This window comes from Chionomys nivalis, chromosome 3 (assembly GCF_950005125.1).
Source record: "Chionomys nivalis chromosome 3, mChiNiv1.1, whole genome shotgun sequence".
Lineage (NCBI taxonomy): Eukaryota > Metazoa > Chordata > Mammalia > Rodentia > Cricetidae > Chionomys > Chionomys nivalis.
Genome location: NC_080088.1, coordinates 86,098,850 through 86,124,845, shown reverse-complemented (window position 1 = coordinate 86,124,845; position 25,996 = coordinate 86,098,850). Strand labels below are relative to the sequence as shown.

The window sequence follows — 25,996 nt, the reverse complement described above, 5'->3', positions numbered from 1 at the left end:
AAACTGATTTTAAACAAACTGATCTTGAAAAAGATGAAGGATGCTAGCGTCCAGCCAGGTGTGGTAGCAGAGAGTGTAATTCCAGAGGCAGGAGGACTGAAATTTCAGGCCATCCTGGGCTGTGCAGCAAAGACTCAGTCTAGAAGAGTCAGGTGGGACTGGGACACTGCTCGTGATAAAGAGCACTGGCTGCTCTTGCAGAGGACCAGGGTTCAGTTCCCAGCACCCAGATGTCACTCTACGTCTAGTGGATCTGACTCCAAGGCCTCCAAGTCTTCAGGCCTCCAAGGGCACCAGGCACACACACGGTACACAAATGGACATGCAGGGAAAACACTGACATAAAATTAATTAAAAAAAAAAAGTCTCAAGTGTCATCCCCAGCCCTGCCCAGTCACTGTCAACACTCTGAGCATGCTCTGTTCTACTAGGACTGTGCCCTAGTCACGATTACCTTCCGCAGTGAACCACGACAGCGACAAGGTCGTACATTCTGTCAGGGTTGGTTGCATCTCCTGAAGTGTTAAATAGACGAAGTTCTAAAGGAAAAACTACCCGGTAAGAAAGCTTTGTATATCGATGAAGCTGGTCCATATACTTAAATCTTTTCAGGTGTAGAGCCAGAATCATGGGTAGTTTCTTAACTTTCATCCTAAAAAATAAATATGAAGACAGGATTTCAGAAAACACTCACTGTGAATTAAAAGAATTAAGTTGGTGCAAAAGGAATTACACTTTTGGCCCTGTTGAAATATGATGTTGATACTGAAATACATTTTTAATAAATATGCTTCCACACACAACATTTCAAGCACACTTCTCACTTCATGCTTTTTTGCTAATGGATTACTTTACTTTACACTTATTTTCTACTATAGAACTGCTGTTAAACAAAGGCAAATGTGAGGTTTTCTTATTTGGGTACAAACCAAGTCATAAGGCAGCAGAGACCACTGACAACATGAGCAGCTCATCTGGCCCAGGAACTGCTAAGGAATGCACAGTGCAGTGCTGGGTGAAGAGGCTTCACAGGGAGTGGAGGGCCTTGAAGGTGACCAGCTGAGAGTGCCTGATCCTCTTACAGCTGCAGGACAGGCACTGTCCTCTCTCCTTCTATGCAACAATGCCCACTTCTTGTTCTGACTGTGGCCTGAAGTGGAGTGTGGCCACTGGCAACTTCAGAGCACAGCCCAAGGTCAACTGTCCAAGGTCTGTCACTGATGGTCTGTGGCGCCGTGAGCCACTGCAACTTTCTGGATCCAGCAAAACCACTGTGACTGAGGCAATGCTCCGCAAAGGGCACTGCTGCAGCCGACAATCAACAGACAGGGCTCAGTTCTCTTCCACCACAAAGCAGAACAACACACAACACTTTTCCAGGCATCTTGACAACACTGTGCAGGGAAGACACTTCCACAAGGAGCAGGGTACAGAAATGGATGTCAAACACAGATTTTTACACTACAGGAATAAACAAACCTATTTTTCATTGGCAAAAATGTGTTGTTTTGATTTCTACTCTGAGTGGCAAATATGTGTCTGGGCCTACTTACATTATAATGGTCTACAGTGCTATGCCCATTTAGCAGAGTGGTAAGGGTAGGATTTTCCTAGGCCATGGCCTAGACTGAGGTTCTTGGGCTCACTGACAGTGTCAGATATAGCGTCCAACAAGCAGTAAATCTTAAATCTAATCAAATCTCTTACCATTAATCCCACTGGTACCTTCCCCTGAGAACTGTAATTACACCGGCAAAGAGAAGACTCTTCATGGGGGCTGCCTGCATGCTGAGCAGGGGGATTGGGGATTTAGTTTCCCTATATTGTCAGACACGCCCCACAGAGTCACCCCAACAAACTCAGGGCTACACCAAGTTAGATGGTGAAATTTCTTTGGTATGTCTTCAGGACCTGAGTTGGATACGAATGTTATCTTCCCATGGAAACTCCCACAACAGTTTTAAAGACTAATTCAGGGTGTTTGCACTGTCTAAAAATCACCAGGTTTAACAATGACATATTCTAGAAGGGGATAAAATAATCTGGGATTAAAGAGTTTGGCTTTTAATTGTGAAACATTCTAATATTTGTTTTCTTCTTCAATGCTATTTCTCCCAAGGTTGCCTCAATCCTTGTTCAGTAATCAATTCTTTTTTTTTTTTTTTTTTTTTTTTTGGTTTTTCGAGACAGGGTTTCTCTGTAGCTTTTTGGTGCCTGTCCCGGAACTAGCTCTTGTAGACCAGGCTGGCCTCGAACTCCCAGAGATCCGCCTGCCTCTGCCTCCCGAGTGCTGGGATTAAAGGCGTGTGCCACCACGGCCCGGCTCAGTAATCAATTCTTATAAAAGCAAAGTTCACACTCATTCTCTTTAATCATTACATGTTGGCTTTGACCCCTAGTACTGCTCCATGCCCCAATCTTGGCTTATTTTTCTTCTTTTTATGAGCAATCAGTTGGACTATTTGTGTAAGCAAAGGAGGAGGAAGATGCTGCAGACTGTGGGCATTAGCATGAGGATGGAAGGGTCAGGCTGGGAAAGAGACTGGTTACTTACAGGGCTGCCAATCAAAAATGACCGGAGCCAATCTTCACTATCAGGGAGAATTACAAATGTTAACAAAGAGACAGAGCAATGAAGCCCATGCTGCCAGCTGCAATGGAAGCCACCAGCAAATTCAGTTTTCAGTATGGACAGGTGCAGGTGCAGACTTCTGCATGTCCACACATCCTCTGCTCAGTTCAGGAAGGGCTCAGGAATAGTGACATCTGAACAGCAAGGTACACGTCCACAGAGCCCCTGAACAGGAACACAGCCCTTCACAGAAATGCCTAGTTTCCAGGTAAGTGCAAGAAGTTCAGTCGAACTCAGAATGTAAGGAAGCAATGGGGCACAGGAGCCACCAAAGAACCGCTTGCCACCGGCTGAGCTACAAATAACAGGAACAAGAAAACAGAACAGTGGCGGACTATAACCCACTCAAACAGGGAGGTCTGAGTGCACCCGGAGCTTTTCAAACGGCAGGTTAATGAAGAATGAAGTATTTGCAATCTTACATAGCTCTACACTAAGTACTTAAAAATTACAACAGGAAAATGTAGCTTCCATGGAGAATTCTAGGAACCATCTTAATGGAGAGTTCGGGGGCAGGGGCAACGGCAGTGTTGTGTGCAGAGTCCCAGCATGGCCAGCCCACCCTCAGGAAGCCTGGCTCTAGGAGCAGTACAGTGAGTAGCACTTGGGAATTTGGGTCTAAGGAACACCTCCAATCCCACACATGTCAGTTACCCCTGCGCCCAACTGCTTGCCCAGGATCATTTATTCTGAACACCTGCTTCCCTTCTGAGAGCCTGGAATCTGGAGCAAGGCAGCAGAGAATGCCTATGCGACAAGCACACAATAGGAATCCTGGGCATGGAGCCGGCAAAGAGCTTCCCATGATGTCATCAGACAGGGGAAATTCAGTGTCCTGTGTCACTGGAACAGGGCCTCTTGGAAGCCTGCCTGGCTTTGCCCTTTGCTCTATATCTTTTCCATGATAATCTTAGCAGTGAGTGTGACTATATACCAAGTACCAAGCCCTAGGAAATCACCGAGCACAGGAACATTCAAACACCTAGGACACACTACAGTTGTGTAACCCTTAACAAGACACATAACTACAGGACTCCTTTCCAAGACATCTAAGCCAAAAACTTGGAGACATGAATCATAGAAGTAATATATGGTTGCAGACTGGGCATCGCTCAGCTAGCAATTCTCACTGAGCCTTAATTGTTAACACTAACACTAAGAATATGGGACCGGAGAGATGACTCAGCAGATAAAAATGCTTGCTATGCAAGCATGAGAACCTGGGTTTGGATTCCTAGTATCCACATGTTTAAAAAACATGTTAACAAAACCCAAAGCCAGGTTTGGTGGTGCACACATTTAATCCCAGCACTCAAGTGATGTGGGATTTCATTGGTCAATAAAGAAACTGCCTTGGCCCATCTGATAGGGCAAAATTTAGACAGGCGGAGTAAACAGAATAGAATGCTGGGAGGAAGAGGAAGTGAGCTCAGATGCAGAGCAGCTCCTCTCAGAGCCAGACGCGATGAAGCAAGCCACCAGGTCAGACATGCTGAATCTTTCCCAGTAAGCACACCTAGCAGTGCTACACAGATTATTAAAAATGAGCTAGTCCAGGTGCGAGAGTTAGCCGAGAAGAGGCTAGATATAATGGGCCAAGCAGTGTTTAAAAGAATACAGTTTGTGTGTTGTTATTTCGGGTATAAAGCCAACCATGTGGGAGCTGGGCGGGACAAAAAAGCAGGCCCGCAGCTCATACTACAGAATGGCGCCCAGACGTGGATGACTGAATCCACTGAAAGCCTGAGAAAGCTTGGGAAAGAATAGAGTAAAGCATGTTTTCTTGGTAGCAGCAATTTCTCAGGTCTGCTCTGCTTGCTAGAGGCAAGCAAGCACTCTCATGTAAGAGAGGCTTCCTGACTCAGCCTTAGCTGCAAAACCTTGCAGCTCTTTTAAGAGGTCCTGCCATGAAACACTTAACCGGTGTTGATGAAAAGCTGACTGCATGCTTGTTTGTTTTCAGCCGTAGCAGGAAAAAAGCTTCGCCGTTTAAAAATGCCAGCTTTCTAGGCCGTCCTGCCAGGGCAAACTCTGACTGTTTGAGGCAGGAGGGCTGACTACAGAGAGAGGACTTGAGTGTTGTCTGTTGCAGCTTGCTTGCTGGCAGGGACTTTTAAACGCCACAGAGTAGTGGCTATAAACATGGCTACAGCATGAGGCTGGAAAGCTAAGGAATGGGCTGGATCCAGCCATCAAAGCCACAACTTTAAACCTACCCATATTGCTCAGTAATTTCAAGGCTCGTGTGGTCAGAAAAAGAGGGATATACAGTAAAGAGAGATTCAAAGACAAAGAAAACCTTTAAATGATTTACAGTGTGTTTAAAAATATATGCAGGCTAAAAGTTAAAGTACTTAAAAGTTAAAAAAAAAAAAAAGGAAGAAAGAGAGTAGCTGGGTGTGGTAGTACACACCTTTAATCCCAACATTTGGGAGGCAGAGGGAGATTGACCTCTGTGACTTCAAGGTGTGGTAGCACACACCTTTAATCCCAATGCCTGGGAGGCAGAGACAGATGGATCTCTGAGAGTTCAAGGACACCCTGGTCTACAGAGTTATTCCAGGACAAAGATACACAGAGAATATAAAATAAAAGTAAAAATAAACAAAATAGAGGTTAAAATAAAGCCGCACAAAGATGGAAAATACAATGAGAATCTTGATACTATATACTATTATGCTCTGTTTGAATTGTTTGAATGCTGAGGAAGGAGCAACAGATGCTAAAAGATATTTGTTTATAAATGCTACTGAACTAATCCAAGATAGATATTTTGAAAATACCTTGACTTCAGAATTTGGATCTAAGCATATGATGCTTTGGAAAGGAGTTTCTTCTTTTGTTTTCACAGACGATGAGACCCTGCGGATTGCTTCCATCCCAATATGGTACGATAGACCACGCCCTCCTGAAAGGTTGCAATGAATACCTTCAAAAAATTACTTTGCTCAACTGCTGACTGAGAGGAACCTAGCACACAGGTTATACCATGAAAGACCTGATTAACAGCGCCCCCATTCAGCAGGAAGCAGTTTGGAGAGAAATAACTACGTCCATATTCCCAAATATTGTTTATAAATGTTCTTTTACATTTAAAGGGGGATATGATATAGGCATGAATAATTTGCATTGATATGGATTTTGCTTTAGTGATTTAAATTTAAGGTCAATTTTGTTATATGTATATGTATTTCTGATATTGATTAAGGTATTGTGATTGTGTAGCTCATGTAAAAATGTTATGTATATAAGTTGTTAATGAATAGTTATCTATAATAGTCAAGTTTGTAGTCATGTTAGATTTTCTAGATGTACATAGATATATTTTAGATAGACATTCTTCATATCTTTCAAAGACTACGGAATATGCTATTTAATGTTTTAATGACTTAGGACTTTTCATTACAATGAGACACTCTGCTCCTGGCAGCACCAATCTACTTCAAGAAGAAGATGGGCATCGAAGAGGATCCTTATGGAGTTTGATAGCCATTTGGGCAAGAAACTGCTCTTGCCTGGACTGTTGCATAAACTGGACACAAAGAACCTGCAGAGAGAGGACTGCTGAACTTGCCTAAAAGTGAGATGATCTTTCGGGGTTCCTGATTCATGAAAGAGCCTACGAGACATTCTGCAGGACACAGCAGATAGTGACTGAACTGCCTTTGAAATTTCCTGCTTCGTGGAAATGTCTGCTGGAAACTATGGGCCCGTAGGCCAAAGATGGATGCCCCAAAGGTACAGAGCAACTTTGGGTTTCTGTCATTTCTAGAGTTTGAAAGTTGCTTATTTCTTGTTTGCTTAGGTAATATTGTATCTTTCTGGAGTCTTTGATGGAGTTGAAGAATAGTTAGTTATAGTTATAGTTTTCCTTAGTTATGATAAAGATAAAATAGATGTAAATATTGTAATTTTTACTTGATAACTGTTTTGTTATATGTAATTTTGCTATGTTAAAGTTAAAGCCTTCCTTTTTTATTGTTTAAACAGAAAAAGGGGAAATGATGGAGGAAGGTCATTGGTTAATTAAAAAAGAAACTGCTTGGCCCTCATAGGTTAGAACATAGGTGGGTGGAGTAAACAGAACAGAATGCTGGGAGGAAGAGGAAGTGAGCTCAGATGCAGGGCAGCTCCTCTCAGAGACAGACACAATGCAGCTCATCGCCAGGGCAGACGCGATGAAGCTCCGACCCAGGATGGACTTAGGCTAGAATCTTCCTGGTAAGCGCATCTTAGGGTGCTACACACATTATTAAAAATGGGCTAGTCAACCGGGCGGTGGTGGCGCACGCCTTTAATCCCAGCACTCGGGAGGCAGAAGCAGGCGGATCTCTGGGAGTTCGAGGCCAGCCTGGTCTACAAGAGCTAGTTCCAGGACAGGCACCAAAGCTACAGAGAAACCCTGTCTCGAAAAACCAAAAAAAAAAAAAAAAAAAAAAAAAAAAAAAAAAAAAAAAAAAAAAAAAGGGCTAGTCCAGGTGCGAGAGTTAGCCGAGAAGAGGCTAGATGTAATGGGCCAAGCAGTGTTTAAAAGAATACAGTTTGTGTGTTGTTATTTCGGGGCATAAGCTAGCCAGGCGACCAGGAGCTGGGGCGGCAGGAACACAGCCTGCAGCTCCCCACTACACTCAAGAGGCAGAGACAGGCGGATCTCTGAGTTTCAGACAAGCATGATCTACACAGGGAGTTTAACGCAGCCAGGACTACACAGTGAGACCCTGCAACACACATGGGGGGGGGTGAGCACAGAGATGTGAGTATCACCTGGGCTTGCTAGCTGGATGGCTAGTCACAAAACAGTAAACCCAACTGAACTCAGGTTCAGTAACAGACCCTGCCAGAGGGAAAATAAGGCAGAGAGCTGTTGAGGGAATTTATTTAGCCTATAGACTATTAGGGCATGGTCTGAGGTACAAAGCAACACATATACAGAAGGACACCCCACATCGGAGCATTGGAGCAGAAAATCCAATGTCCAGTGTCGTCCTCTGTCTCTGCATACACACACATTCACACATGCTAAGAGTACACAAACACAACTAAGAATGAGCGGTCAATGGACACTCCTACAGATCACTTCAGAAAGAAAAGGCTACCCCCAACATCTATGGCCAAAGAATCACTAAAATCATTTCAAAAGAGGCTGGCAAATAGTTCAGTGGGTAAAAGTGCTTGCTATGCAAGCCTGAAACCTAAGTTCAGTCCGTACATGCTAGACAATCCCTGAACACACTCTTCTGACATCCATGCTTGGTGCCATTGTACACACATGCACACACACGCACACACACCCTAATAACAATATCATCTAACACTCTGGTTTCTGTTTTAACTCAGAAGACACGACATTACCGTTTGTGTGCTTCCTGCTTGCTCCGGCACTCTTCACAGTAGTATTTATATTCACTGCACAGAGTCTCTGTGTTACTAAAACCTCTGCGAAAAGTGCAAAATGAACTTATGTTAGGGATGCTTGAAAAAATTCACTTCATAGTAAATAGTAAATTGCCAAAGAAATAATTCTACACAAACCTTAAGCAGTGAGTAATTGATGTGTTTTGTTCCACGTCAACAGAAAGGTCTAAAAAATCTTCATCTTTGCTGCTTATCTGTAAATATAGGAGTGATTTCAATTGCCAAGAACCAGGGTTTTCAGCTGCCAGCTTAAAGTTATCTACCAACAGACTAAGCAATTCTTCCTCCTTACGCTCAACAGACAACACCTGAAGAGGAGTACTTAAAGGCACTGAACCAGTGACCACCTGTTACATCTCCTGTATGGAAAGACATCAAAGGCCCCTGAGGAGCTCACTGGCTGAGGCCAGGAAGAAAATAATTTCACAGCTTCCCAAGGCGGTGATGTGTGGGTACACTGTATCACACATTCTGAGAAGCACAAGCTGTCTCCCGGTGAGGCGGAATTTCACTTCTGAACATGCCCAACTGCATTATATAGACACTCCAGTCAGGAGATACATCCAGAGGGGACTCACTGGGACATGTGATAATGAACACGGAAAACAATGACAACCAACATGCAATGAAACTCAGGAAACATCCACATTTAAGGAGAAAAATGGAAAAAGACAAAGCAAGGAATACGACCAAGAGTAACCTTCAGAGAACAGAGGTAAAGCTCCTGTGTCGGCTGGCTCCCCTCCGACACCCGCCACTGGATCCACTGCACATGTACTCATGATAGGACCCGTGGAAGCCATCCTTGCCGGCACTATAACACTGTCTGGATATTACTGGGCAGTCTTTGTTCCTGCTAGGCATCATGAGGGTCAGACTTCCAGCTTAGTCTACCACCCTCTACTCACCTTCTCTCTGGCAGAGCAGGTTCTTAAATGTGTGTGATACCAAAAGAAACAATGGATATTGACACACTCTGGAAGGAACCCAGATATCACCCCTCTAGATTATTTTGACAAAGGCAGGAACATGATTACTTGCTGTGAATATGTATACTGATGGTTTAGGCTTAAGGAAATTCTCTGCAATACATACTTCAGGCCACAGAAGAACTTATTGGTAGAAAAAGAGTTACATGAATAATAGTCAAACACTGAACAGGATGGCTGTTACCACTTTCTCCTTAAACTGTTTTTTCTCTATCCTCCCCCTTCTGATAGAAACCTGGCTTCAAAGACCTGGCAGAGCACTACACAAGTCTCCCAGGATGAATCTCACCTGTTACTACATTTCTCAACAAGTAACCATTTTGTTTCACTGAAGACTGAAATGTGTGTGTATATACATATATGTGCCACATACATATGCGTATATATATATATGTTGATGCCTAACAGATCAAAGTCTATTATAATAAATATAAAAAATCTGTCCAATTCCCTGACCATATCGACTATTCCAATGGAAATGCTGCTGTAATACCTAGAATCAAACACTGTCCTACAAGGACCTGCTGCTTCAGACAATGAAGAGGCTCTCACCACGGCGGCCTTTCTCTGGGCGCAAAGCATCTGAACAGACTGCTGTCCCAGCACCTCTTCCGTGACCCGGGAAGATCCACCACTAAGAGTTACTCATGAAAAGAATTTATTTATCTCCTAATGTAGATCTATCTGATTCTTGGCAGCCAACTGAAGCTTCATCTTTACCAAGTGTCCACCCAAAGGTACGCCTCTCCTTGAGGGTACACAGTACTGTTCTATTCCAACAACACTGTGTACGACCGTAGAAAAGGGGAAATAAATTAACTCAGTCACGTGCCACACTGCTGTAGTTAACAGCCCACGAGGAAGACAGTGGCCCTGTAAGATTATTAGGGGACTGAAAAGTAAGTCCCCATCACCCAGCGACCCGTAGCCATCTCACCGTGTGAGCAATGCATTGACTCAGGCACTGGAGACAATGGCATCGGCAAGCTTACTGTGCTGCTAGTCACACAGAAGCACTAAGCGGCTGTCAGCTTTCCATGCTCACTCCCTCCACTGGACGTTCTGGGTTGTGATTTCCTTTTACATTCCTTTAGTGCTCTTCAGCAAGTATTCCCTAGAGAAGACCGCTGTTATGTGCAGCACCTCGCACTCTCGTGTTGAGCATGTCAGCTGATGCTGTTCAGACTCAACACGGAGGGTCCAACACACCGTTCAGACTGTAAGGTTTGTGTGAGGAGACCCTGGAGTGTCCCACGGCAATGAAATTATCTAACCAAGCTTGACTCAGAGCAGGTTCCTATGTGTCCATGACCCGTACGTCCCCTATAGTCTTACTTAACGGAAAGTTTCAATAACATGATTCTAAAAACAAAATCAAGATATTCGAACTACAGTGAACACCCTTGCACTATGAAAGCACCCACCACCGGGCACAGCAACATAAAGTATAGGTGGATGCCTTTAGATTGACAAGTGCCTGGAACACGCATTTCTCACCTCAGATTTCCAATTTCAAGTTCATCTCCCACACCCTTGTTCTCAAAGAAAAACTTGAATGTAACAAATCACACCGTTTTCCATTCCAAGCATTCTGATGGACTTACAGTTTCACAAGTAAGACACCTGGTTTCATTAGTTAATGTTCCCTGAAAAATCTCATGGACCCATGTCGGGTCTGGTGTGCTGTTGTTATCCTCAGTGTCCACATCACCGTTGCGTATGCGGCCATTTTGCTTTTCCTGTTTTCTCTCTTCTTGTAGAATATCAGCAATTGTATTGAGTAGGTAATTTAGGAATTCATGGGCATCTTGTTGCATGTAGTTATCAAACAGCTCTGGAAATAAAGTAAGAAATGAGTGCATCTGACATTTTATCAGAACTAGAAGTACACACTAATTATTTATACTTTACAAGAAAATAGGCAACTTCCACATCTAAAACTTATGACTGAATTAGAAGAAAATAAAGAAGAAGGCTTTTTAAAAGCAGCACTAACAAATCCATGAGAGCGGAAGACGAGAAGCAGCTGAGCGTCATCATCTCTGTTCCCCACAAACACTTCACCAAAGGCAAGCTTGTCCTCAGGAGCGCGGCACACTTACTACTAGGCTGAACCTACGCTGAGAGCCCAGGTTATTAAAGGGAATTAATTACCAGGCCATGAGAGGGTTGAGGCTTTTCAAAACTCCTGCAGGTAAGTGACTACATGGGTGTGGAATGAGGAACTGTCTACCTAGGCCACATGATCACTAAAGTCAGAGCTCCATGAATGTCCCTTGCAGCCACAAACACTGACAGTGGTAACATCATGGCTGGGCTTGGCGCCTGCTCCTTGGATTCTCTGAGCACACAAGAGTTCTTTGCAGTCAGCAGCTTCAGGCCTTGCTTTGCATATTGCTGGGGGCCTTATTTTACAAGAACTGGAGAAGGTAAAGTCTTCCTGCCAGGAAAAAAAGAGCCCCCCCCAATCAAACTAAACACATACCCCCAGGCAATATACAAAGTAGGCCCTACTAATGGAAAAGAACTCTACTTAGGGGACTTTTATTTTTACATCCTCAATGCTCTTTAAGAAAGACCACATGTGTGGCACACATCCTTAATCCCAGCACTCCGGAGGCAGAGGCAGGTGGATCACTGTGAGATCAAGTCCAGCCTGGTCTATAGAGCTAGTTCCAGGACAGGATCCATAGCTACAGAGAAACCCTGTCTTGAAAAAACCAAAATAAGAACAAAAAGACCACAAATGTTTCTTTTAAAGCTAACAGGGCTGAGAATATAGTTCAATGGTACAGTACTTGTCATGAGACCCTAGGTGGCTTCCTAGCATCTCAACACACATACATCCACATGCTCACGCGCACACACACATACCCAGGAGTACACACACATACAAGCACACACAAAGGAAAAATAATAATACATATTTGAGGGAAAAACATAGGGAATGTCTAAGAAACAACCTAAATATGTTTTTTTTAAGAGCTACTGATGAACGCAGTCATGCATTAGGATCATTCCCAAAGCCAAGGTCTTTACAAAGCACCAGTGGCAAGTGCAGCTGTTGGAGTGAGATTATCTGACAGCACCACGGCACCACCTCCAAATACATGATGGTCGAAGGCCTGTCCTTTAACTCCAGGGTGCTAAGGCACCCACCTCATGAGGTTGTCGTGAAGATTCTGAGAGCTGAGAACACAGCACTGGCTATCAGGGTTCCTGTCGATGATAAAGTCAGGGAACACGAGCAAAGGGACAGCAAAGGCAGAGTGCACATCTACATACCAATATCCGAGTGTCCTAGAACAAAAGTAAAACCAGCTCCTAAGTCTCCTTTGCAAAGGTAGAAGAAAACAGGCAAGGAAGATGAACAGGTGACGCAGACTGAAAAGTCAGAAACTCAAACAATACTCAACAAGTAATTGGCAGACAAAAATTAAAGCACAGCAATCACAACTTTGCCCATCACTCTGGCAAAATAAAAGCATGACTTAGTTGGTTTGAACGGAAAGAGGCATTCTCTGGCAATGATGCCAGGGCTGTGGAATGGCACAGCGTGTTCTGAAGAGCAGTTTGAGTGGTGGTTATAACAGAACGCAGTCTAGCTCTCGCAACTATGCGAATCCACACCATACAGTGGAGCAAGGCCAGGCATGGTTGCTCACTTATAACAGCATAAGTCTAAAAATACGCTAAATGTTTATGAAAAGAATGGGTAGCTTATTTAAATCATAGTATGGTGTTGTAATATGAGCGGCAGGGCTGCGTCAAAATGGGTTAAATCAATATGTAAAAGCTAGCCAATAAGAGGCTAAAACTAATGGGCCAGACAGTAATTAAAAAAATACAATTCCAATGTAATTATTTCGGGGCATAAGCTAGCCATGCGGGCGGCCGGGTGCCGGAGACGCAGCCCTGCCGCTCATATTACAACAGTATGGCTCTGTTATGGGGAAACAGGTCCTCGTCAAAGAGCATGGCTACATTTCTGAGACACTCAGTAAGAAAGAAGCTAGACAATGTAATGGATCCCATTTAGGCGCCATCAAACCCAATCTGAGCTTTCTATTTGGACATGATTAAGCGTACACAGAAAGCTCTGCTATGATCCAATTGTTTCTAGATGGGTGTGGTGGTACTGGTACGTGCCTTTAGTGCTGGGGCACTCAGGAGGCAGAGGCAGGTGGATCTCTGAGTTCAAGGCCACCGCCTGGTCTACAAAGCGAGTTCTAGGACAGCCAAAGTTACACTGAGAAACCGTGTTTCAAAAAAAACAAAACAAAACAACAACAACAACAAAAAAAAAACTGTCCAAGTCCCAATGTGCCACATGCCTGAGCCCAAACTGACTTCATACTTGATCCTTAGCTTTACTCGCAAGCTGGAATTTGCCCATCGGGACAGGAGATCCAAAGCACTGTGGTCCACGTCCCACTCCTGCCCAGCAGGGCACTGCAGCCTGCCCCTACAGAGAGTGCAGCTGCCGTTCACGCTACAACCCCACTAGAGCTCAGGACAACTCCATCCCGGCAAGCTCAAAAGTGAAGCTAGATAGTGAAAGTCAATCATCTTTAACCTTTCCTCCAGTGCAGGTCAATCCTCCATCCCGGAAAGCACCAATGGCTTCGCCCTCTCTCTCCGAGTCCCCTATCCTCTACTGATGCACTACATCCTAATGCCGGAGCTCCCTTCTACTTACTGTCCACCCTCCCTGCCGCTTAAAGGAGCTGCATCTCATCTACCCGTGACGCTTGCCAGCCTGCAGCTGCCATCTCTAACTTACTACTCTTGCTTGAATATCAGAATCCACCACCAAAGGAAAAGCATCAAGATCTAGTCAGTCATACAGAGAGCCTTACCCTTTTACTGACACTATATTCCAACTTCTCCCAGCCCAAGGATGGCTTGATTCATGGACCACCCCAACATCCACAGGAGCTTAATATCTCAGTGTCTATAGGTCACTTCCATGGGTGAAACTGGTTTTCTTTTTTTAAAAAATGACAAAACAAAACAAGAAACTTTTCACTTGCTCACTAGTTTAGGAACTAGAGAATTGATAAAAGAACTTAGGAAAGTCAGAAACAGAATGTGAGGGCCATATACTTAAGAGGCTGAAGCACAACAAGTCTGACGCCAATAGGAGCTACAGAGTTCAAGGCCAGTCTAGGCGTCAGAAGAGAGGCCACAGAGAGGAGTAACAAAGCAGGGGCTGAGGGGAAAGGACTTAAGGGAGTCGGGAAGGTTTTCTAAGAATAGCGGGACACCTAGTTACGAGCTAGGGATGATTAATTCACTGCAGTGGGCAGCACATGCTGGATCAATGCCACCTCTATAATGGTAATTTCCCCCCATATATACATGTTCTTTCAAAATAACTGTTGTTTATTGTAAAAAAGGCAAATGAGTTTTTAATTAAAATCTTTTGGGGGAGGAGGAAAGGGGTAATCCACATAACAGTGACTTCAGATCCACTGAAATACCGTAAATATCTTTAACCTTTAAGAATGACACGCATCGACCTCTCTAGACTCTGCTGTAATGTGTTTTTAGTAATGCTACGTGCAGTATGCCAGAATCTGGCAAAGCCTGAAAGACAACTACTTACAGTGCTAAAGGTACCCGTAGAATTACACAATAGCAGCACACGAGCGGGCGGGGAGGGCTGGGGAGGGCTGGGGAGGGCTCCAGAGCTATACTGTGTTTCATATTGAAACACTGGGTTTTTTGTTTTTGGTTTTTTTTTTTTCCGAGACAGGGTTTCTCTGTAGTTTTGGTGCCTGTCCTGGAACTAGCACTTGTAGACCAGGCTGGCCTCGAACTCACGGAGATCCGCCTGCCTCTGCCTCCCGAGTGCTGGAATTAAAGGCGTGTGCCACCACCGCCCGGCTGAAACACCGGTTTTCTTATGGGTGGTGTTCCACTCTACTAATCTCACAATGGCAAAAATGGACTTCAAAATTGCTTCAGTAAATTAAACAAGTTCATTCATTCATTTGCTCATTCAACACGTATTTAGTAAGCACCTACTATGTGCCAGGAACTGGATTATGTGCTGGGAGGACAATGGTGAGGAAAAACAAATGGGTTCCCTCCATCATGGAACTGACAGTCTAGGGGGAGAGACAGACAATTTCAGTATTAAATAATGTATGAAAAGAAGCTACTACAGTCCCCAGGGTGCTTCAACATTAACTCAAGAGAACAATACTGCTTACAACGGCTGTTTTCTTCCGAACACTGAAGCAATTAGAGCGTTCATAAAACATTCTGTGGTGGTGTTGGTGTGAACAAACTGGATGAAGTAAATATTGAGAAATTTCCTCAGTCTTTCTAACCGGTGTCTTTTGTACACAACTGCCATCTGCTCCTTCAAGCACACCCAGGCTTGAATCCATGTATTTATGCTTTTATAGGCTCACACGATTTTGAGATCAGCCCACAGCACCTGAGAAAGAGCCCTTCACATGCAGGTTCCCTAAGAACAAGACCCTCAGCTCCGTCACAGCTGCAGTGCTAGCACACCGGGCTGCAGCATCCTGGATGCGCTTAACATTTTTTGAATGAATGAATGAATGAACAATGAACAAAAAGTAGGTGCTCTATCAGATACGAGGATATGTAAAAAGGAGATATGGCTCATAACAACTTGAAATACATTTTACATACACACATACATAAACATGATATTCACAGCATATATTGCTAAAGTTCATGAAACTACTGGTAAGGCCTCAGTGCCCACAAATTGTTCAGCTGACAGTAAGCACCAGCTAACCCAGTCCTATCAGTACAGACCTTGCTGCACTTCCTCCACAGTAATAATGGTGAGCCTATGGGAAGTAGCAACGGCCAGGGGAGCTCATCTTCCTCGAGGAATGTAGCAGCCTCCAATTCCTCCCAACCCTCACCCTGCCTTTCATACGCTGCCCATGCCAGCCCATGCCCACCAATAGGGATTTTCCCCTAATGAAAATCACAGCTTCTGATAGCTTCCCAAGCTCTGGGTCCTGTCCTGTATCAAATAGTCATTATGGTACCACATACTCTTGCCAAGTGAACTTTCTGGCCATCCTCTAGTGTATCTGTAGCTTGTGTGGCTTTTTGCTTGTTTGTTTGTCTTCTTCTATCACATTTACCCTAGGCTTCTGCAAGTCAAGTCTCTAATTGCCCTTGCTCAACACCTACAGCTGTACCAACAAGGCCACTCAGGCTTCCTTTCTCCTCTTAGCAAAGACACATTGCATAAACAGTTGCCGGTACCCGTCCTCCCCTGTGAATGGTCAAACCCCCAGAGGCTCATTTTTAGATTCCCAGGCCCTCCACAGAACTAGTGAACACCAGGAAATCAGTACATAATAATAACCAATGCCAACAATGACCTAGTGTCCAATCTGTCATCAAAGGCAGCGCAACTGTGGTACTGAAGTAGTCACACTACATTTGGGGAACCCTTATGTATCAGGTATCAGGAGTTAAAATTTAAAAAACCAGACTTACTAATGAATAGAAGTTAACGTAAGCTCTCTCCCCAAATACCAAAACAATTAGCAATGTAAAGCTGTAGGTGTGGACAGATCTGGATGAGTGCGTATTGAAAATGCAGATGCTTCTAACAGAGCATGAGGAGGCTGAGTCAGGCAGGATGGCCCAGAGCATTACCAGCAACACTGAGATGAGCGACATGTTTTCCAAAGATTTCCATAAACCATCAGAAGGAACACATGTAATGGATAGTGCAGTCAACTCCCTTTGATCTGTGTGCTCCCACATGCAAATCTCAAGGAGAAACACAAGCCTGAGGCAAACACTAATGGATTCTAAAACATATTTACAGATGTCATCAATATCAAGTAATGAGAACTCTTTTCTACTAAATTTATCTCTAAAGTTGAAAAACAAAGAAACTTAGAAGAAATCACATTTATTGTAAATATTTATTCTGCACCCCTCTCATTGAAACAAGCACTTTGTGGGTCTGCTGCTTTATGAATTTACTCTGCCTAAATACAAAAAACTTTAGAAAATGTCCAACTATTAAAAAAACACTATAAACGTGCCGCAGGTTTTGGCAAATAAACATTTAAAAAGCCTTCAAGTATATAACTGCATAGGATGTTTGAAACACTAACTTTAGCACCTGGGCCACAGCTGAGTGGCTGGCATAAACTCTGCAGAAGGAAAGAGTGTGTGTGTGTGTGTGCGTGTGTGCGCGCGCGCTGAGCTTGACCTGTGTCTAGCATGTGTCAATCAACATTTAAGAAAAACAAGTCATCATGCACTTAAAAAGTACAGGCAATCAATTTTAAAAGCCAATAAAAGCACAGTACTCTATACATGGAAAATAACATGGGCTCTGTGTAAACACAGAAGCATGGTAGGCATCTCTAAAACAGTTACCAAGAAAACATGGTTCATTTCCATGCACAAAAGCTTCCCACCAGATACACTTCCAAAGGTGACCGTCAATACAGACACGAGGACTAAAATCCCATTAACTTAATCCATATTCCAAAAGATTGATCGGAGTTTTCTGGGTTTTTTTTTTTTTTCTTTTCCTTTTCTTTTTTTGGAGACAAGGTTTGACTGTGTAGCCCTATTGTCCTGGAACTCACTCTGTACACCAGGCTGGCCTCAATCTCACAGAGATCCACCTGTATCTGCCTCCCAAGTGCTGGGATTAAAAGTGCACCAGCACCGCCTGGCCTGAGTTTCTTAAAAACAGAAAACTCCAAGCACATCTTGAATCTAAACAAGTAAACAACTCTCACGACAGGGAAATGTGGTCTGTGCCCAGGACTCAAATGTTTGTATTTGTGAGGAAAATGTATACTTCTTCAGAATGCCTACCAGCTTTAAGAAGCGGCTTCAGCTGTGCCACTCAACGTGGGGGTCCCCTCATGACAGAGGATGGCTTTTACTAGGCTCACTTCAGCTCACTCAATCAACAGTGTAAAGGTTCAATTACACATTAGTATGTTCAACCACCAATCTCAAAGACCTCTTCAATCATACTTATGAGAGTATCGATTTGATAGATCAACTCAACAACAATTCAATCACTTCTACACGGATTGAAATATCCACAGTGAACAGAAGCCTGGACCCCACAGGTTTTCCAACTGCCACTTATGCCTCTGAGGCAGCAGCACCTCGAGACAGAGCTTGCTTATGGGTCAAGGAAGCCAAACACCAGCTCAGCACCTCCCAGGAACTGCAGGCGAACTACAGCACGTCCCGTGGCAATGTCTTGTAAAATTAAATAAAAAGTATCTCAAATAAGAAAGAGGTGGGGCTTCCCAGTAGTTATTTTTAGAAATGAGACTAAATTAACATTTACCAATTCTAAAGCCAAATGGTCTCAACCTCTGTGATTTTTTTGTTTTACGGCCAAAGTAAGAAAAGTGATAGAATCAATCTTTTTTAATAAATGGTGTGGGTTATACAAACAGAATCTTTCCCCAAAGAGCAATGTACTCTCTAAGATGTTTTTAAAAGATAAATGAATTAACATTGGAAAGTTCTGTGCAACCAAAGAATCACATTCCATGGAAAATACGTGTTTTCTTTTGCTTTGTTTTAGGAGGGGGTAGGAGTGGGGAACAGGATCTTATGTTGTCCAGGCTGGCCACAGACAAGCTGTGTCTATGTCTCAGCCTCCTGAGTGCTGGGATTCCAGGCACATACTACCACACAAGGCAAAAAACAAAAACAAAAACCAAACACCTGAGGGTACAAAAGAGAAAGGGTTTCTCACTCCATGGCACATGGACTTTACCTGAGTAGCCTACTCTAAAAACGATCACACCCCCATCCATCACTAGAGCTGAGCCACACCCCCTTGAACACAGGAGCCCACATCTCTGTCTCCCCAAGGCTCATGTGTTTGAATACTTGGGTATCACTGCTGAATCTACACAGAAGGTTATGGAACCTTCAGGAAGTGGAGCCTTCCTATAGGAAGTAGACACTGGGGAAGATGTAAACTTTTACAACCTGGCCCCACTTCCTGTGCTCTCTCTGCTTCCTGTGTAGGGCTGAACTAGGATCTCCCTGCTGGGCAGCCCCTCCTGCTCCTGCTGCCATGCTTTCCCAACAGCATGGACTACACTGCCCTCTGGGACTACATGTAAACCCTAACAAGTCCTTTCTCTCCTAGCTTGTGCCCATCACAGTCATTAACAAAACAGCTAACCCAGTGGGAGACACAAAGAGACCATGTTCAAAAACACCTGAGTTATAGCATGCTGTACTTTACCTACTCTACCTTCCGAGGACACAGGAGTAATAGCACAGGGAAACAGAAGAATTACCATTTTCCTTTCGCAACCGTGTGATGAATTTCTTGGGCGGGATCACGCCAACCTTCTTCTTCTGGGTGGCTATGCTGTGGAAGAGGTCTGCCAGGCACGTGAGAAGATTCTCCTTTTTTCTGGGCTGGCTCTTGTATGCTAGGACTTTTTCCCGAAACGGACGACAGAAATAAAGTGCTTGCAGAACTGAGTTGCAGTAGCAGGTATTCCCAAACTACAAGAGGAAAGAGCGGCCGTTAAATGAAGAGTGCAGCTGTGGAGAAAGTGCCTGGGTGAGGTGGAGGACTCAATCTTCTGTTCTGAATTCCCACGATTACTAACAAGAGTTGTTATACACCATGCTTTTAAAAATGTAATTCACAAGCTGGGAGTGGTGCCACACACCTTTAATCCCAGCATTCCGGAGGCAGAAGCTGGAGGATTTCTGTGAATTCAAGGCCAGCCTGGTCTACAGAGCCAAGTCCCAGGACAACCAGGGCTACATAGAGAAACTCTGTCTCAAATCCAACAACAACAACAACAGCAAAAATCTTCACCAAAATATGCCAAAGTAAGATTTTTCTATCAAGATCTCTCAAGTGCTATGTACTAAGCACAAATGCTGAACAAAAGCTAAAAATCAAGCTGGCTGGGAATGTTGGTTTGGGGAGACTGTCTAACAACCAAGGCTGAGAGCCCACAGAGAAGGCTGCAGTCGGTCCTCAGCAGTGGACTCGCAGGCATGTGCTGCTGTGTGTGTCTCAACTTCTATTTCCTCCTGTCAAAGAGCACCCAGGAGACACGACCTTACAGAGTGAATCCTCCCTCTCTCTTCTCTGAGGTAAATGGGATCATCCCATGTCAAACTGAAAGCAAATGCAGAATCTGTGTAGAGTAATGGCTGTGAGGCAGAACCAGGCAAAGCCTGCAGTTCCAGAATTAGAAAGCTTAAGCCTGGCCACAGGAAACCTCCTGTTTGTATGCTCTTCTTCCAAGAAACTAAGCAAACAGAAACCTGAAGATCCACTAAGATACACAGCACAATTAGAATCTTTTTTGAAGAAATCTGAGAAAAAGATATGAAAGCCTTTGAGAACGTGTGGCTGCCCATCTTCATGCCTGCTTGGCACTGTTTCAGAAAGGCGCTGTGAATGAAGACTTCCCAGGATGGCTGCTGCAGTCTAGGCTGTGGTCACTCAACAGCCCGCCTATCCAGAGAAAGAGCACCTGCAGGACGCACAACACTAAGATCCATTATTAATCATCCAGCATCACCTCATCCGGAAAGCAGAATCTATACCACAACCACAGAAATCTAACCATCAGCACAGTCTGGTGCTGGCAACTAAAGACACAACATCCATGATTTGGACAATACCCAGCATTTGGACGTCCTTATCAAAGGACATGCAGCAGGAATTTAACAACTTCCACAGAAATGCAAGAAAAGCAAAACACAGTTCCATCAGAACTTCCATCAGAAAAGTGAAGACAAAGAGGACTTACTGCCTGTAAAACTCAAAGCCGCAAACAGCACAGGCTGAGAAACCAGAGGGTATCTGCAACACGTCCATGAAAACTGTGAGATAGCTCTTAGTCAGGGTTACTGTTACTTAATGAAACACCACGACCAAAAACAACTTGGAGAGGAAAGGCTTTGTTTGTCTTATGCTTCCATATCGTAGTTCATCACTGATGGAAGTCGGGGCAGGAACCCAAACAAGGCAGGAACCTGGAGGCAGGAGCTGATGCAGAGGCCATGTAGGAATTCTGGTTACTGGCTGCTTGCTCCTCATGGCTTGTTCAGCCTGCTTTCTACAGAACCCAGAACCACCAGCCCAGGACCCCACCCATAATGGGCTGAGCCCTCCCCCATTAATCACTAATTAAAAAATATCCTACAGACTCGCTTACAGTCCAATCTTACAACAATTCCTTAACTAAGGCTCCTTCCTCTCAGATGACTTTAGCTGGTGTCAAGTTGACATAAAACTATCTAGTACAAATTCCCACTGGGACCAAGACAGCCTGGCCCTCTTCTGAGAACACAGCAGCAGGTAGCATGCACCCAGTCCTAAGTCAGGCCACTGAATGGCTTTCTTCTATTTAACTTTAATCAGTTCCATTGAGGAAAACTCAAGAGTCAGAATTCTTTCCCAATAATCAGTTAATAGTCAATCTTCATAATTAATAACCCCCCCTGCTTCGGGGGAGGGGGGTAGAGACAGAGTCTCACTATGCAGCTCTGGCTGTCCTGGAACTCTTTCTGTAGACCAGGTTGGCCTGAAGTTCAGAGAGATCTGCCTGCCTCTGCCTCCCAAGCGCTAGGATTAAAGGTGTGTGACACCACTCCTGGCTTAGAAGTTTGTTTTTTTTTTAAGAAGAAATACAAGTTTTTAAAAAGTTTTATTTTTATGTCTGTGTGATATCTATTAGAACAGGAAGTCAGATCTCTAGAACTGGAGCTACAGGTGGCTGAGAGTCAACTGACACAGGTGTCAAAAGCCAAACTCTCCAGCCCCAAAAATACTTTAAAATTTATAATACGCCTTTAATCCCAGCACTCAGGAGGCAGAGAAACCCTGTCTTGAAAAACCAAAAAATAAAAAATAAAATAAAATTTATAATACTGTTTATGTGTGTGCAGGCCTGTGCATGTATGGCAAGCTAGCATTATCCCTGGCCACTAAAGAAATTACTTTCTTTAACCAGCCAGCTCTGGTTTAAGTGACCCCAACCTCAACTCCCCCAAGGGGTCCCAAGGTTGTTACTGAATCTTGTGGACATGTTGCTCACTCCCACTCTTACTCTAGTGGCCCGTGCTTCTTTCCTTGTGCAAGCCAACACCCCTTATCCACACACTGTCCGGTGCTGATCACACCAGTCTCTTCGCATCCGTGGGTAGACAGCATACCTCACCAATCTAGCCAGGGTCTCTGGGCCATGTTTCTTTGACCAGAAAACCTCTAGCATCTCTGAAGTATAACCTTCAAGTAGGCTGTTGCTGCCAGGTGGAGAGAAGCAGGACAAGAATGAAATCAAATCAATCCCAGACAGAGGCAGGCAGATCTAAGTGAGTTTGAGGCGAGTCTGGTCTACAGAATGAGGTCCAGGATAACCAAAGATACACAGAAATACCCTGTCTCAAAAAACTACAAACAAACAAACAAACAAAAAAACAGACAGGACACACCTTCACCTAATCAAGTTCATTTTATTCTCTCTTCTTCACACCAGGCCTTGTTCCAAACAACTCAGTTTAAAGAGCCTGATATAAGATCTAGGAAGAAAATAATAATCTTTAAAAACATTTTGGGATTTTATTTATTTTTATTTTACATGTATGGATGCTTTGCCTGCACCTGTCTAGGCACCACATCCATGCAGTACCCAGGGAGGCCAGAAGAGGAAGTACAATCTCCTGGGACTGGAGTTACACATGGTTGTGAGCAGCCATGTGAATGCTGGGAACCAAACCCAGCTCCTCTGCAAGAGCAGCCAGTGCTCTTAACCTCATAGCTGTCTCTCCAGCCCCAGCAAGCACAATTTTGCTAAGAATGATCCACAGGAGCTTCCCAATGGAGTCCTTGAGCCTAACTCACTTGTGTGTACTGAAGAGTGATGTGAGAACTACACGGCCAAGCGTTCAAAGGTGGGCAGGCTCACGCAAAGCAGTGAAGAAACAGCCCTCTACGGTCAGCTCTACTCAGCGCATCCTTCACCACGAAGACACTCTCCTGCAAATTCCTCACCTGCCAACACCAGAGATACACCTATACAACCTCACGATCAAAGCCAAAAACAAGGTTTTCAAAGAATTTAGTTAGGAAAAATTTTAAAACAGATTAAAAGAAAAACAAAACCTGTAACCAGGTGATCATTAACAACGCTAGGCTAATTAAACTGTGGTTATCTCATTGATTTGTAAACAAAGTGCTTAACTCCCACAGATAAGTGCTTGTTGGTGACCTTAACGTTCATAGCCCAAAAGGGACCCCCCCATAAGGCAGGTCTGGTAGCAATTCTTCTAGTACATGCTTTTTGTAAAAGCAATTAAGCCTGGAAATGCAGCTACTTAAAGGCTGACGGAAAAAATCCACATGCCTCTTCTTCAAACAAAACCCTGAAGTGTCCTCCTCCCCGCCCCTACCCCCTTGCAATTCGGGAGCATAGAATCTAGGGTCTTGAGCTGCACAGTGCTCTGCCACCCAGCTACATCCCACCCCATTCCAAAAGTTCTAAAACAGCTCCAAAGATGCAGTATTGTTTACAGTACTACCTACTTGACACATACGTTACAGGGACAGGGGATATGACTTAAAATACTGACCTCTGAGTTAACCACGCCATCCTCCACATCACCACCCCCAAGGTCAACGCTGGTTTGTTTTGCTGTTTTTAAGCAAAGTTGGAGTTTTAATACAGACTTAATCACATACATTAAGACAGAACAGACAGAAATTCATGCTTTAGGAAAGGACAGTTGTACACCCCAAGTGTGGGCGTACATCTCAAGAGAGTTGAGCCAATCTTGATATTTAAGGGACACCTATGAGTAAGTAGTGTGATGATTCTAAAAATGAAAAAGTGGCAAGCTAACAAGACAGAAGCAGAGCGAGCTGAAAACTAGAGCTGGAAGTGTGTCAAAGTGTAAACCACAGGGAAGAGCCGTGACTCTGCGAGTCCAAGACCACGGCACCATAACCCTTGGGTCCCAGTGCCCCTCAGAAGTGGCACGGTTTGTAAAAATGAGGCATGAATATCACAAGCTCTATTTCCATCCAATTAATTCAATGGGCTCTCCTTAGCTTATCCTCTGTTCACCCTGACCTGACTGCCAAGGAGCTTCAAGAGAAGCATAAACACTGTTCAAAATTACACTGGCCCGCAGGTTCCAGATATTCTTTGAAAAGGGGGGAAGTCACACCTCAAAATTAACCAGACCTGAAGACAATACAACCCCATGAACTTCTAGAGACTGAGCAGCCAGCCATTCCAGGCGGGGCTGTGGAGCATCACGGTGGATTTCACGCTTCTCCTATCAAATGTATTTTTATGCACTTATCCACCACCAAGACTGAAATATGCATGACAGTTAGAACTAGGAAAATAATAGCATGTTTGTTTTTTTTATTTATTTATTATGTATACAATATTCTGTCTGTGTTATGCCTGAAGGCCAGAAGAGGGCAGCACACCCCATTACAGATGGTTGTGAGCCACCATGTGGTTGCTGGGAATTGAACTCAAGACCTTTGGAAGAGCAGGCAATGCTCTTAACCTCTGAGCCATCTCTCCAGCCCCTTGTTTGTTTTTTTTAATTTTATTTTGTTGAGTTTTAGTTGTGTTAAAAAAAAAAAAAAAAAAAAAAACACATTCGGTTAAACTCCAAAGTTCTTGCTGGGCTTTAAGGATGGATGCACAACGGCAGCCCCTGACAGAGGCATATGCATGACTGTACTGATGCAGGCACATGCGGGCTATGACTCGCACGGGATCAAACAATCACGTCTAGTTTAAGTCAAACTTTCACTATGAAAAATTTTTGCCAGAATTGGGAAAATGAAGCCGAAAATTTTGAAACTACCCTGAAAGTCTTCAGATCTCAGGCAACTACAAAGAAATTTAAATTCCTAAATACAGTGTCCCAGCATGGCATTCTAATGGCACAAATGAATGGGTTTCCTTTAATGAATGAGGAAGAGCACGCAACCAATGTCTCAAAGTGTCATGTGACTCTCTAAGGCTGGGTGTCTTTGATACTTACATTGACTAATCCAAAATAGTGCTCGTTGACCGGAAACTGTTCTGGACCAATCTCTTTCTCTAATGCTGAGGCATTGGCGCCCTGTAAAATGAAAACCACAAATCTCAGGATTTACAATATTTCTACAATGTCCAATCACATAAGCAGAGACATCCTTTAAAAGATCAAACTCATATCACAGCAATAAAGAACAAAGAATGATATTTGAAGATGAACAGCTTTTTACTCACGTAACTAAAGCCCAGTTTACAGAAACCAGTCAGGAAGCATGCTCCTAATACACCCCTTCCTCCTAAGCAATCAAAGAGAACTGAGGACTTCTCACAGGGCAGAATCTGATGGCAATCACCCTGGAACTGCAATCCTATGGAAGACAGGCTCTCACAGGACAGGGCCAGCCCGCATGTGCAAAGGGACTCCTAAAGGATGGGGGAACCATCTGTGAAAGGCTGCCCAGGACTGGACAGGTATCTATAACCCATTGTGTGAGAGGAAGACCCAGAAGTAACGGCCAGATGTGCAAGGAGTAAGCAGCAGTGACCCTGCAGGCAAAGGAACTCCAACAGGAGACACTTTCAGGATCAGAAATACTAAACAGAGCCAGACTCCAACAGACAGAGCATCCACTCCCTCCCATTCACATCTTTCTCCCTTTGCTCAACACCCAATGTCACATGGTGCGCGGCTGCCCTGCTCTGTCCTTGTCCTGCCCACCACCTCCTCACTCACCACCACTGTGTTTACCGCTACTCTTTCATTTTCTTCTTCAGAGAACACAGGCCAGCCTGATTGCTGGGCCCCAGTGTTCCAGCCTCCTGAGAGCTAGGACTTATCTGGTGATATTTATTATTTTCTTAATAATTTCTTTTTACTACTTTTAATTATGTGTATGTGTGTTGAG

The 25,996-nt window shown here is 44.0% G+C and overlaps 1 protein-coding gene across 1 annotated transcript in view; it reads right to left on the bottom strand.

Moving 5' to 3' along the window:
- Usp12 (ubiquitin specific peptidase 12) overlaps positions 1-25,996 on the bottom strand; it is a 55,442-nt gene that overhangs the window by 5,176 nt on the left and 24,270 nt on the right. The window contains exons 2-7 of the mRNA XM_057765049.1: positions 25,096-25,176; positions 19,350-19,563; positions 10,641-10,870; positions 8,165-8,241; positions 7,985-8,068; positions 455-652 (exon numbers count right to left, since the gene is read on the bottom strand). Of these exons, the coding sequence (XP_057621032.1) occupies positions 455-652; positions 7,985-8,068; positions 8,165-8,241; positions 10,641-10,870; positions 19,350-19,563; positions 25,096-25,176 (884 nt within the window). The remainder of the gene's footprint in view (positions 1-454; positions 653-7,984; positions 8,069-8,164; positions 8,242-10,640; positions 10,871-19,349; positions 19,564-25,095; positions 25,177-25,996) is intronic.